The sequence below is a fragment of the Hydra vulgaris genome, chromosome 08 (assembly GCF_038396675.1).
Source record: "Hydra vulgaris chromosome 08, alternate assembly HydraT2T_AEP".
NCBI lineage: Eukaryota > Metazoa > Cnidaria > Hydrozoa > Anthoathecata > Hydridae > Hydra > Hydra vulgaris.
In genome coordinates, this window is record NC_088927.1 from 19,486,849 (window position 1) to 19,502,179 (window position 15,331).

Here is a 15,331-nt window from a genome sequence, read left to right on the forward strand (position 1 = left end):
CTTGAATTAAGAGTTCAATTTTTTGCCTATGCACCTCAATTTCCAAAAGCGAACAATTTAATTTCCAGTAACCTAGTCCTAAATTGACTAAAATTGACAGTTGTTGACACGAACTCGTGGTCGGAAAAAGGGTTGGTGAGAATTTTGGTGCGTGTTGTTTTTTTGGCGACTTTATCAGGGCAGTAGATTCTGTCGAGTCTACATTTAACCGTCTGATTGCGCCATGTGAATTCTCTTTTGGTGTGAAATTTATAACGAAAAACATTTACTAGGTTATACTTACCTCGGAAGACCCCGAGTTCAGAAATGCCGTAGGTGTGATATTTAGCGTTGTTTGATCCTTTTGTGTCAAGAGGCAGGCTTTCGACCATGTTGAAGTCCCCGGTCATCAGGACGGGTAGTCCTGTGTCCTGCGAGAATTCGCCAAGGTTGCCAAAAAAATGGCACCTTTCTCTTGGCACATTAGGCGCGTAAATATTGAGCACCTGCATTTCGTGTTCGTCAATTTTGATCATGGCGTATAATATTCTACCGTTAGCGTCCCTTTTTAGTTCGGTTAACGAAATGTTGGATTTAGAGAGAATCGCCACCCCGCAACAACTGTGGCTCGGACCAGAGTTCCAAATAGACTCGCCAGTCCATTCGTCACCCCACTGCTTAACAGTGGACGGTCCAGACTTTGTTTCCTGAAGGAGGATGAGATCGTAGGAGGACTTTTTAAGAAAACCAAACAAATTGTCGCGTTTAGTTTGTCGTCTAGACCGTTTATATTGCATGTTAATATGTTAATAGCCATGATGGAGAGAAACAGCTTTCTTTATTTGAAAACTCGTGTCGCTTAAACATACATATAATAATTTTACAACCTGACGAAAATAAAACAAACATAAAAGTCTTAATCTTAATGCACGAGTTTTCCATTTAACTGACGTAACACAAACAGATGGACGCACTGGACCATACAATTTTACACAAAAGCGCGAACTACAACAATACAAACATGCACAGCTTAAGTGCTCGTTAAGAAACGTGTCATGCATAACTAATGAGAAATTTAAAAAAGAACAGAAAAAAGTCGAAAAAAAAGATTTTTTTGCGGAAAGATAAAAAGTTCGAACTGAAAGTCTGATTCGAGAACAAAGCTAAAAAGAGAATTGAAACGAAAAAAATAAGAAGATATAAAAATCTTACGATTTCTTTTCCGCACATAGTTGACTTTCATAGTCTTCATCGATTACAAGAGAATCCGTTTCGTCGTCAAAACACGTCCCATTTTTTTCTTTCAAACACTTCATCCAAACACACGGGTTTTTTTTTCTCTGTTGTATTTGTTACTTTCTTTGGAGTTTCACATTCCGAAATTCCCAGTCGTTTTCTTGTCGGCTTGGCGGATTTTCGCGTTTTTGAAGACTGTTTTTTCTCACTGTTTTCCTTTATCAGTTTCCATGTCGACACTGATGTCAACACTGCCACTGTTAACATCAATGTCTACACTAGCGCTGTCGACCTGTGATATAGTAGGTTTTATTGGTTCTGAGGGTACAATGGTTGGGTTTGATGGTTTTGGAGTTGTGGATTCGGGCTGGCCTTGATGTTTATATTTTAGAGTGAGTCCATCAATGTTTTGATATAGAGGTAGAGGGTTTTGGGTAGGGTTCTTCCAGTTCCTGATAATGATAATCACATTTCCACTGAAGATATCCTCACCGTGCGCCTTACATTTCTGCAAATAAAAGGAGTCGAACTCTCCTCTTCCTACAGCCAAGTGCTTGCCAAGCAGGATGATGGCGCTTTGACAACCATTTCTTAGCGTGCCAATTGGGATATTCTGAACTAGCACGTGGACCTTTCGAACGTACTTCTGTTGAAAGGTTAAAACACAACCTTTGACTTCTATTTCAGTGTCGAGAAAAGATGACAAAGAGGAAATGCTTACAACTGCAAATTCGAATAGTTTGTTGGCGTAGTGCCTCGTCACACCCCAAACATTTCCGAGTAATTTTTTATCAGCGAAGGCAGAAAGAAAATCGTTTACACTACAATTTAAATCACCGTACTGGCACACTAAGACGTTTGAGTTATCAATTTCAGCTTTCGAACCAAAAATCCCAAGGTTGTTTAACGTCACCACAGATAAATTACCAGATGACAAGGCACCAGCATAACTTTTCGCCATATTAAAAACTTGAATAGGTATCGGTAACTAGTATGAAAAGTACGGATTTTTATGAAGCATACCTAATTAACACAAATAGAACTGTTAATTTATTGTGTTTTTTTCCGTAATATAATCGATGTAAAGGCAGGAGGAGAGATTGGTTTTGTGGTTTATCCTCCTCCGGCTAATTGCCATATAGAGGCCACATTACCAAGGACCGCAGAGTCAAGTTCGGCTCCTAAAGGAGCGTCATAACCCGGCTCTACGGACCAAGAGTAAAGTGATTTTAGGAAGAACGAAGATATGTTAGAGTGAAAGTTAGAAGTAGTCGATTTAGAAAGATAGCATAGAGACAAGCTATCTTTCTAAATCGAATCAGATCAATAATAAAAGACAGTTTTCTAAATTTTGTATGGCATGACACTACTCTTAAGAGTCTAGGTGTTAATTTCTCTAATTCTAATCAATATATCAACCGACAATGGAACGAAAGCATAGAAAAATTGGACAAAAAGATAAAAAAGTGGGAAAAATTTAAACTATCGATTAAAGGAAAAGCTCTAATAATCAACCAAACACTACTAAGCGGCCTATGGCACCTTGCTTTACACCCTACCTATACCATGTGACAAAAACATAAAACTAATAGAACGAAAAATCGACAACTTCCTTTGGAATAATAGCTCCAAAAAAACACCTAAATTCCTATCCTCAAGTCCTGTCCTTCCCTATCAATATAGGCGGTTTAAACATTCTCAACGTGAAAAAAAAATTACAATCAATTCAACTAAGTTGGATTTCCAAATATTTTGATGAGAACAAGCAGGGAGCATGGAAAGATTCAGCCCTTTATATTTTTAATAACTACCGACATGCAAATCAAGGAAATCTTATATTTCTCACCACGCATTCTTCCAAATCATTAAAAACTCTACCCCCCTACTACTGTCAAACAATAAAAACGTGGAGTCATTTCTAAAGAAAATTCAACAACCACAAAAATCTTACCACCGAAGTACTAAACCAACCAATATTCTACAATCTATATATAAGACACGAGCGTAAAATCCTCAAACCATCTCTAGAATCCACAAACAACAGCATAATCAAGATAAGCGACATTTCAAAATGCTTTCTAGAGAGTCAACTCATCGGTATAAAGCAACACCTTCTAACAAAAATAATAAATTCACTACCGCCGAAATGGAAACACCTCATAAATTCTCAAAGCCAAAGTTACGACCACAACAAAGCACTAACATCTATTTATCTAAAAAACTCACCCTCTCTCAAATTTATAAACCTCAAACCAAAAAATGTATACACTATCTCCAAAAATGATGCAGAAATAAACCTAACAGGAAAATTTTACAGATGGGCAGACTACTATAAATATAGCATGAGAAACATAACAACAAAAGACTGGTCCCAATTATTTAACTACATCCACAAAAGTAATATTAACAATAAAGCAGACGAAATTAAATACAAACTAATTCACTTTGCAATTCCAACCAACTCGATTTTTACAAAAAGAGGCTTTGTAACAGACGATCTCTGCCCTCAATGTATGAAAAAAACGGTAACTTCCCCATATGATGTTTATATGTGAAAAAGCACAACCACTCATAAAATACACACTCGCTCTTATTCAAAAAATCTATCCACATCATCCACCTCTTAAAAATACATTCAAAACTTTTCTTTTTCCTTAAAACCTGTAAATAGTTTTTATATTGGAAATTTACTTCTTAACGAACTTTTATATAAATTAAATTGTAATAGAATGAGGTTTGTTCCATGAAAAGTCAATATTTGCTAGAGGGAGTTTGTTAGAGGAATTCCAAAACAAAATCAAAAAGATTTTGTATAAGGAATTCGAAATTTCAAAAATATCAAACAGTAAAGAAATTTTTCTTTTACAATGTGAGAAAATCTGGAGCGAAGATAACAAAATAAAAATAGATATAAACGACAATCTTTTTTTAAACTAAAATGCCCAGATTATTTTTGGAACTTTTTCGATTACTTTCGAATCTTGCTTTTCATGTTTTTCTTGTTTGTTTTTTTTTGTCTTGTTTTTTGATTTTGTTTTATTTTCGTTTCTTCTTTTATGTGTCTGTGAGGTCTTCATTTTTTTGTATTAACTCTTGTGAGTTTTATATGTGACTTAGTAATGGAACAGTGGGCCATCTTGTAATTAATACCACTGTATTCATTATTAAAAGCTCTACAAGGCAGACGCCGGAGGACAGACGTTGGAGGAGAGAAATAAACAACAATATGATCTCGTGATAAAAAATAAACCGTTTTACAAAGATCCGTAAGAGTTAAAAACCAAATATAAAATATTTATATCCGTTAAAATATAAATAACCAAAATAAAAAACAGAAAAAACAAAAATCGAAGTAAATTCGAATAAAACGAAAAAGCGAAACAAAACGAAAAAGCAAAATAAAACGAAAATACGAAATTCGAGCAAGTTAAGGTTACCTATAATAGTTCTTTATATCAGCGACCAGATTAAGGTTTCCATTTTTAAAAATGTTTCTTATCTCATTAATGTGTCTATCTTGTGTGTTGTTTGTTTTTATTATTAGAAGTTTTTTTTTAAATGTCCTTTTAACTTTATTATCAAATTTCTTAAGTAAAACTTTTATACTAAACATTTTCTTATCGTAATATGACTTCATTCTGTTTAAAAATATTTCTACAATGAGAGTTTCAAGTAAAATATTTCCAAACTCTCTATCATATTTCTTTATGCTATATCCACATAATAAAAATTTAAGAGAATTTTGATGGGGGTATTCAGAATGGTAAAGTTGATCAAGAATGTCTAAAACAAAAAGTATTAAAGGCTGTACTTTATTGCAATTGTACATCATATGCTCTATAGTTTCGTCTTGAGCTCCACATTGCGGGCATATTTTGTCTACTCTTAATTTCCTATTAAACATATTTTCATTTGTTGGTAGTATAAAATGCGCTATTTTAAATAGTATAATTAGAGGCAAAATGTGCACAGATTATATTATTACTATGTTATTAATTTTTTTCGTTATAATAAACTTCTTAATTAAATGCTTTTTTCTGAACGTCATAATCAATAAATTTTATATGAAATTTGAAATAGCTATGAGAAGGAGGGAGGAGGGTAAAGAAGTTTTAGTAACTGGTTGAATTTTAAGGATTTTTTGTAAAGAATATTTTCTCTATAATAATAATATTTTAATGTTTTATATATAAATACATAACTACGCACATTTAAATTTTTCTGCATTGTATTTAGTTTAGAAAATTAAATATATTAAAATAGTTAAAGAAGTTTTAATATTTACAAGTTTCTTTACTTGAAGCATATATATGATGGTTTTTTGAGGTTTTCTATTATTATTCTTGTATTGAGGTTTTCTATTATTAGTCTTGTATTTACTTGTTTATTTCAAATTTTGCATTACATTGGTTTCAAATTTAAATTGGTTTTAATGAAAGAGATTTTTTTTTATTATTATTTCAATTATTTTTTCAAATATTTATTATTTATCATTTTAAATATTTAAATAAAAATACAAAAAGGTGATATAGGAAATTTAAGAATTAATCTTATGTAACACCAAGTTTAAAACAGTAAACAGTGTTTCTGAATATTGTATGTTTTTAAATTCGATTTAAATAGAGACAATGAAGAAGAATGCATCATATCATGAGGTAAAGAATTCCATATCTGAATAACTCTTTCACAGAAAAAAAATCTCCTTATATCATCGATGTATTTGTTACGTGATGTTAATTTTTGGGAATGACATCTAGTTGAATAACGAGTAGGAGCGAGAGTAAAAAACTCAGAAAAAGGCAAATCAACCAAGTTGTGCATAATTTTAGAAGTCATTAAAAGATCAAATTTTTAGAAGTTTGTAACCCAATCTAGGAACTCTTACTTGATACCGTTACAATGCAGTTTAAATAGTAACTTAGGGTGAGCTACAATATCGACGGCTTTTTCAAAGTCTGTATATATGATATGATATCAACTATATATATGATATGATATATATCATATCAAATATCATTTCATATCATATCAACTATATATATGATATGATAACTGTATATATGATATGATATCAACTGTATATATGATATGATATCAACTATCCTTTTATTATTAACAGCAGTGATCGACTCATTTAATTTTGTCAACATCTGTGTACATGTGGATCTACGCTTTAAGAAACTGCACTGATGCACACAAATGAAATGAAATTATTCAGGAGTAAATAACGTGTAACGCTTTCAGAAATTATTGATTCCATAATATTACAAACAATTCATGTCATGGAAATAGGTCTATTTACCCTTTGTGGGTAACAAGGGGTTTCCTTTTTTTAAATATCGGACATATTATTGCAGCTTTCCTATCCTAGATATAACATTTTTGAACATTGACATTCAAACAGAAAAAAAAAGGAATAGCAATAATGCAAATGCAATTGACTGCAAAAATATGGCAGGATTTGGATGATTTGGATGGAAGCTTTTGTAGATAAGAAACAACAGAATTGTAAGGAAACGTAATATTATTTAAAGAATTTTTGTGTTTTGGTAAATCTAACACTGGTGCTATACCATTGTCAGTAACAAACACAGAGCCAAAAAAATTGTTCGAAAGTTGTGATTTTTCGTAATCATCTGTAATAAGAGAACCATCAGTTTGAATTAATGGCGCAACAGAGTTACAGAACTTGGATTTTTTGTTTACGAAAGAGTAAAACTAAGTGATATTGGATTTGACAACTAAATCTTTCTCTCTGGAAACGCAATTTTTTTGAACTTCTGCATCATATAAATGAGAGTAGTTCTTGAATTTAACATGAAAAGATGGAATACCTGTTTTTTTGTAATCTCTATAGAGAATACGTTTTTTGGAGGCTAATTTTCAGATGGCGAGAGGTTGGATATTATTTTTTCTATAAAACGTTAATGGTACATGCAATAAAATAGATGAATTTAAAAAATTACAGATAGATTGCCAGAAAGATTCAACATCCTGTTTTGTTTTGGCTAGTAAATACCAGTTTACATTTTGTAAGTTGGTGTTTATAGAGTTGTATAGAGTTTATAGAGTTTATAAAGTTATTGCTTTGAAAAAATTATACTTGGTTGTTTTTTTATATGGTTTATATTTCTCCAAATTACAATTGAAAATAATCATGCAGTGGTTGCAGGTACTTGTGAATGGGGCAATAGTTTCTATATTTAAAACGTTTTAGAGTTGTTAGTTAGTATCAGATCTAGAAGGTTGTTAAGTCTGGTATTGTCGGATACAAGTTGGGTTAAAGCATTTGCGGAACACGTTTCTACAAAAAGGTCATGATATAATTCACCGAAACTAGTTGGGATTGACCAGTTTATAAGTATTAAAGTTACCGGCTATGATGCATGTAGAATCGCAAGTAGCGGTGTAATATTTATAAATTATCTTGCAAGATATTTACGTATTATCTTGCAAAAAGCTTTGGTTTTTGAAATACTGATGGCTGCACATGGAGGGTGATAAATGCATGCAATTCGTAATTTTTGCTCAATGGATGAGACAAACACGTCAACACATGTAATTTCAGTATTTTGTAGTTTCATTGGAATATTAAGATGCGTTTGATGTGAGTGGATATTATTGCACACTAAAATAAGTAAACCCCCACCTTTACTGTTTCGATCATATCGAAATACTGTGAAATTTTTGCCATATACAATAATGAATCAGGTGTATTTTTACACATTAGTGTATTTTAACACATTATAGCCATATAACAATAATGAATCAGGTGTATTTTTATTTAACCATTTGTTTTTAATTTTTCTTACTTGAAGCAACATTTTCATATTTGATCTCTCTGCATCATTAAGATCTGGGTTTGTAAACACTTTAGCAAATTCTGTTGAGGTTCTTAAGGATTTAGCAGCGCTTAGAATGAAGTTTCGATCACTGGAATTGATTAACTCAACTAAGACTGGGCTATTTGTATTTTGTTGTGGTTGTAGTAATTGTAGTTTAAGTTGAGGTTGTTGGCACATAGGAAGATTTTTGACGGAGGATTACATTTCACCGTTCAATGCTAGCAGTATTTGCTGTATTTCTTATCTTTAAAAATTTTGTTATATTTCTATGTTAAAAATTTTTTTTTTTAATTTATAGCTAAAGTTTAGTTTTGTGATATCATTATATTTTTTAAATATAGCTCCATTGTATTTTTTTTATATATGCTTCTTTTGGTACAACAAGTATGTTGTTGTACTCAGACTTGAATTCGTACATTAATTGCTTTTATTGTACATTTTTTTTTAATACTGCAGCTACTACTACTTTTTAAAAAGCTTTAGAGTAAAGAAAAAAAATTTGGCTTTTATACAAAATAAGCTAATTTTGATAAAAAAAAAATAAAATAATAAAAATTATTGAACAAATATTTTCAAAAAATAATGAAAAAATTATTAGTTTCAAATGTTTTACAAAGAGGCTTTCCTAATAATTATTTTTTAATTGCGTTTTTTTGAAATACGCAATGAGCCTCTCAAGGTGTTTTGAAAAATGGCTACAGATTATAGCTACAAATATTTATTTTAGTTCAATCAATTAATGTAATACCTCAAGTATTAGTGAGTACAATAAGTTAATTGTCAAATTTATACTAAATATTTAATGGTTATATACACTTATACTTGACTTATTGCATTGATTGATTGTTTTTATTGTAATTTTTTTTTTTTTTTATATAGCTGCAACTTCTTCTGTTAGAACAAGAAAGTTGTTGGACTCACTTATAGTTGACTCATTACATTGATTAATCCCACTATATATATATATATATATATATATATATATATATATATATATATATATATATATATATATATATATATATATATATATATATATATATATATTTAAATAAAAAAATATTGTTTAAATAAGACACTTTTATTAACAATAATCAATGACAATAAAAAAAAGTCAGGGTCAAACAAGTTGCTGTTAATCTTGAAATGTCTTAGTTTTCATACAACCCGTTCTATGTAGCATGTTCCAGAACCAAATCATTTGAAAATTTGTTTTTTAAATTTGATAAACATACATAAAAAGGTATGTCATTAAATGATAACTTTACAAATGTTGTATTTGTAGTTGTTCTTAATTTCAGGGATAATCTTTTCCCGGAATCCCAGGTATTTCTATTTATTAAATTTTTATTTTTTATGGATATCCAAATAGTTTTCTGGAAATACAAGTTTTAAATATTTTTAGTATATTTATATTTATTATTATATAAATATATTTAAATTTTTTGTCATCAAATAATTTAAATATAAAAGGTATCATTCATCAATTACTCTACACTCTGTTTTACTTAGGGTGAGTCATTATTTACTTAGGGTGAGTCATTATTTGTACAAATAACTTTTTCTTATTTGTACGCGTATATTTATTATTAAAGGGATTCACAAGTGCTGAGACAAATTATTTGTTATTTGTTAATTTTGTGACATTGTTGTTTTGTGTTGATAGATGTTTTGGTTTAATTAAGCAGAACTTAAGAAATGTACTGAATGTTGATTATATTCAAAAAGCCAAAACGAAGTTTAATAATTTTACCATTTACTTAAATTTATAATAATAAAATTTCTATTTAAATTGTTTTTATAAGTATTTTTGATACTTTTACAGCTAGAGTGTAGTATTGTGATATCATTGTAAAAAAATATTTTACTTGAGATAAAAAATGATTATTCTTAACATACAACCATGGTCTGTTGTTAATGAAGCTGGTTTTTTAAGACACCATGCCATGATTGCTCTAAATTTTGAAGTTGCTAGTGAAAAATACTACAGAAGCATGCTGGACCCTGCATATGAGAAGATTAAAACTGCTCTAAAAGATCGTTTGGAAGAAGAAAAAGTCGAAACGGTCTCCATTGGTCTGGATGCTTGGTCAAATTTTCACCACGAATGTTTAGGGAAGACAATTCATTTCTTTTCAAAAGACTGGGAATAGATGAAGTTCTGCTTATCCTGCTCCAAATTTGACGATCGTCACACAGCGGCAAACATTTATCAGAAGATTCAAGAAACAGCCGAGGGACATTACTTTAAAAATTGGTGTTTGCTTGAGGGGCAATGCTGCAAATGTCAAGGAAGCCTTCAATAAACCAGGATGTGTCTATGAATCAGCTAGATGCCTCAACCATTCTCTTCAACTAGTTATCAAAAAAGAACTTTTTTCTATGGAAACAGTGGAAACCCTTGTTGAGAAATGCCGAAAAATTTGCACTCATGCCTCTCACTCAAATTTGTTTCATACAGAGCTCTACAAACAACAAGAGAGTCAGATGGGCAACAAAGATCAACTTGGGTTGAAAAATGATGTTGCAACAAGATGGAACTCGACTTTTTATATGCTGGAAAGAATTTTGCATCTTAAACCAGCTATTGCTGGCACTCTGCTCAAGTTGCCATCCTCTGGAATTGAATTTTCACGGGAAGACTGGAATATTTGTGAAAAAGTGGTTACAATTTTGGGTATTTTTAAAGAAGCCACAAAACTGCTCTCGGGAAGTGAATCTTGCAACAGTTCTTGTGACAACTAAAATCCAGTCACTTGAAACTACAACTGGAGATGATGACATGATCACAATGCAGCAAGCAATAAAAACTGCTATGGAAAATCGTTTCTTGAACAAGGAAAAGACTGAGCATTATTCCATTGCAACCTTACTTGAGCCGAGGTTCAAACATTATTTTTTCCGATCCCAGGATGCCTGTCATGCTGCCAAAAAATCCATCTTGACACAACTGGATTCTTTGCTACCATCTCTCAATGAACCCAAACCAATTTCCAAAGAAACCAGCCTTACAGGATTTTCTAACTTAATGAAAAACATCATTGCCCAATCTCAAGCAACAACAAACCAAAGTTCAAACTCCAGACTGACCAAAGAAGTGTTGAATGATTACTTGGACTCTCAGATATTTTCCGACTGTCTGGACTTCTGTAAGATTTATGAAAAAAGTTCGAGTGGGAGAGTCAAGCTGGCCCTTGCCAAAATTGCCAAGAAGTTTCTGTCTCCCCCACCAACATCAACTGATGTTTAAAGGTTGTTTTCAACTGCTGGAGATATACTAACCAACGAACGAAACAGACTTTTACCAGAAAATCTTGAAAAACTTTTGTTTTGCCGAGAAAATCTACCAAATGTTAACTTCCGTTATTAATTTACATCATTTCATTTATAACAACAAATCAACTCTTAATAAAACAAAATCAAAAGAGCATTGTTTAAACACGTAATTTCTTACTTTTAAAAAATTTCGGTTGTGCCGAAATTTCGGTAAAAGTTTTGCCGAAATTTCGGTTTCCATTTCGGTTGCCGCAACCGAAATGAACCGAAACCGGAATGCCGCAACCAAAATGAACCGAAAATTTCGGCAAAATTCCAATTTCGGTCGATCACTAATTATAACATTATGTTGAATATAATATTTTTTTGGAATTTTTTTTTTGAGTTTATATTTTTATTTTATCTCAAGAAAAATATGTTTTTCGTTACTTATTAATTTTCTAATTATTATTAATTTCTTCATTTTTTATTTTAGGAGTTATTGTTTTGAATGGATATATTGGCCATTTTCGCTTTGTTTTTTTATATTTCCATTATTTTTTACATGTGAATGGAAACCATTTATACTTTTATCACCTCATTACGATCTAGACGGTTTCCATTTGCATTAAGTATCGATTTTTGGCACAAAAAACAGGTTTATTAGTGTATTTGCCTAACTCGGCAGAAAAACAGCTAATTTGAATGAATTTGTTAAGAGTATTTTCTACAGAAAAGCCTTTATAAAAATATCAAACAGTTAAAGCTAATTTATTTGAAATAACTAGATCTCTTTGGTCCGTTTTTCTAAATTTGTTTAAATTATCTTTTTAAAAGAATTTTTATCTGAAATAACTTCTAACTAATAACATGTCAAAATCTTTTTAAAAAAATAAAGTTACCTCATTAAAAAATTTAAAAATATGATAAAAAAAAATTGATAAAAAAAAAAAAAAAATTTATGCAAAAATTTTATGTGGTCATTTTCAACTTTTTGAAGCAAATATGAAGTTTCCTTAACATATTTACTGAGTGTATGAAAAATTTACATTAAATTATTTTTTCATTTATAGCTATTCATATTTTAGTCATTTTCCCTGTTCCCAAAGCAACGTACACCACCCAAATATCAGTAAAAAACTTTCCTTTGCAGATTTAAATCTTATTAAGTTCTTTACTCAAATTTACAGCCTTGTTTTTTGAATTTTTTTTACTCTGATAAAACTAAAATTGAGTAGGGTAGAGCGGGGATAGTTGAGCATAGGGGCAAGTTGGGCAGTTAAAATATCTCAAAAACTACGCATCACATGGCAAAACATCTAATAAATGAAAGTTGGGGAATTAAAATAATAACACAATGCGCAACAAAAGATTGCTGAAAAGCTACTGAGTAAGATATATGTGCACCTTTTCTATTTTGGACCAAAAAAGTAAAAAAAAATTATGCTATTTTTCTCTTGCATGCTCATTAACTTTTTTATCTGCTATCACTTAAGTGTTGATAATTTTGATTAAAATTAACTGTTTTTTCTTAAGACTTACTGTTCTTTTAAAAATCAAACTAATATGTTACCTTGTTTAGAGGGGTAAGTTGAGTAGCTTTGAAAAAAAATAAATTAAACTGAACTATCGAACACAAAGATCACAACTTTGATGAGAAATGATAGAGCGGTACATTATTTATATATATTTTTAAAATTAGTAATGTTTAAATTGGGCTTCAAAGTTAAAGAGAGTTGTATAAAATTATATTTTTATATTTTATGAGACTTTCTTATAAATTAAGTTTTTCACTTGTTGTACTTGTTTCATTAAGGTGTATAAAATAAAAAGTTAATAATTTATACACACGCTTACTGTTAGTGAAAGTTTTATTGATGGTTCACCCAAGTGTCGTATCATACATATTCATTTGTTTGTTGAATTTTTGACTTACCACACACTATTGCTTAACTTACTCGCTGGGGCAGGTTGAACAGCTCTGCAAACTTTAGGCAATTTGTTTAAAAAAAAATCAAAAGCAATACTTCATTAATAACAAATTTTTAGCAGGTTAGATTATCTTTCAAATATTGAAAAAATTATGTAAGACCGTTCATGAGATCTGTTAGATTTAGTAAAAATTGCTCATATAGCTTTCTCTTCCCTACCTAAAACATTTTTGAATTGATTGCCCAAGAGAACTTTTTTTTTAAATAACTTCAAAAACAATAACTATATGCACTAGTCTTTTTTATTTATAGAAAAAATTTTTTTATAGCCTTTTCTTATAATTTTATTATATTGGCTGTTAAATCTTTTTTTTTTAATACTTTAATATATTAAAAATTATAAGTTTTACTTTTCAACTCTGAGCAAAACACATTCACGGCTGGATGCAATTAGTAACTAATTGATTGTTACATATATTTTTTGTGAATTTTTTATATTATTTTTTTATTTACTTTAAAACAAATTTTTATTTAAATCATTTTCTTACCGTTTCGGCTGCGAGGAAGGCCTTTATTACTTCCAAATTTTTCTCATGTAACATAATTTTATCTTGTTGTGCATCCACTTTTAAAGTAAGTTCATTTTTAAGTGTATCCACTGTTGATGTAATTTTCATTTCAAGTGCAACCACTTCTGACGCATTTTTGTTTTCAAATAATTCCACTGTCGAGGTAATTTTATTCTCAAGTGCAACTGCTTTCGACGCAATTTCGGTTTCAAGTGATTCTACTTTTGACATAATTTTATTTTCAAGTGCAACGACTTCTGTAGCATTTTTGTTTTCAAATGATTCCACTTTCGAGGTAATTTTATTTTCAAGTGCAACTGCTTTTGATGCAATTTTGGTTTCAAGTGATTCTACTTTTGACATAATTTTATTTTCAAGTGCATTCACTGTTAACATAATTTTATTTTCAAGTGCATTTACTTTTGACGCAATTTTATTTTCAAGCGTATCCACTGTTAATGTAATTTTGTTTTCAAGTGCGTCCAATTTCGATATTGCCAATGAAAGATGGACTTGCATTGAAGAATCGGCGTGCGTTTCATGTTCTTTTCTCATTCCCTTTTTAATATAATAAATATCCTAATTATTTTAATATAAATTAAGACAGGAAATTATCTATATTACACATATCAAAACAAAATCAACACTTCTTTAACTGATTCAAAAGTTGTAGAGAAAAAAGACGAGAAAAAATAATAAATAACGCGGCATCCGTGATTTACTGTTGTTTTCTACCGCCCTTTCTTGCCATTGAAAGTAGCCAATTAACATAATATAGACTATAATAAAGTAAATAATCACAAATTTAAGCACTAAAAAAAGAATTATAAGTTTCTAACTCAGGGTAAAATATGTGATATATGCTTAGTAAGGTTGTTGTTTTTTTTATTTAAAAACTTTATTTCAAGTTGATTTTTACATGATTTTAATTAGTTTTAGTTAACACTAAAACTAATTTAAATCAACACATTTAATTTTTCAGACAGTACACAGACACATATAAATGTCATTAAAAAAATGCAATTGTATCATAAAAAAAAAATGTCATAAAAATTTACAATGGTTTCAATTTAAGAAAAAATATTTATAATAATACAATCTTAGCTAAAGATATAAGTCAGTATAAAATAAAACCAAAATTTTAAAAACAACTAATTTTGCAAACGCAATTATTACCTTACCAAATCTTGATATGTTTTTTGAACACCTCAAGACTTTTTGCATGGTCTCACTATTAAGAGTGTTCCAGAGCAAGGTGGCTCTATTTAAGGTACAGCATGAATTATTAAATATGGAGCCTTTAGGAGGTATTTCGGAGGTAGATTGAGTTTTTGCTACAACGGAGTTTTTTCATAAGTTTTTTTTATATTAGAAAGGTTTTTCATAAATATTGGATTTAGACAAACAATAGATTTAAAAGTTTCCATTATAAGAAATCCCCAGTTTTTCAGATGGATTCTTGCTCTATTATCAAAATTTAATAATTCATCCAGAGACAAATTAAACCTTTTATAGA

The 15,331-nt window shown here is 30.1% G+C and overlaps 1 protein-coding gene across 3 annotated transcripts in view; it reads right to left on the reverse strand.

Moving 5' to 3' along the window:
* Positions 1-235: 235 nt before the first annotated feature.
* The window catches only part of LOC136083670 (TNF receptor-associated factor 3-like), a 114,062-nt gene continuing 98,966 nt past the window's right edge, over positions 236-15,331 (reverse strand). The window contains exons 7-8 of one of the 3 annotated variants that reach the window (XM_065803226.1): positions 13,795-14,373; positions 236-2,203 (exon numbers count right to left, since the gene is read on the reverse strand). In XM_065803226.1, the coding sequence (XP_065659298.1) occupies positions 1,421-2,203; positions 13,795-14,373 (1,362 nt within the window). In that variant the 3' untranslated portion in view covers positions 236-1,420. Of the gene's footprint in view, positions 2,204-4,745; positions 5,109-13,794; positions 14,374-15,331 lie in introns of those variants that run through there. The other 2 variants (XM_065803228.1, XM_065803227.1) reach the window with 2 other exon arrangements.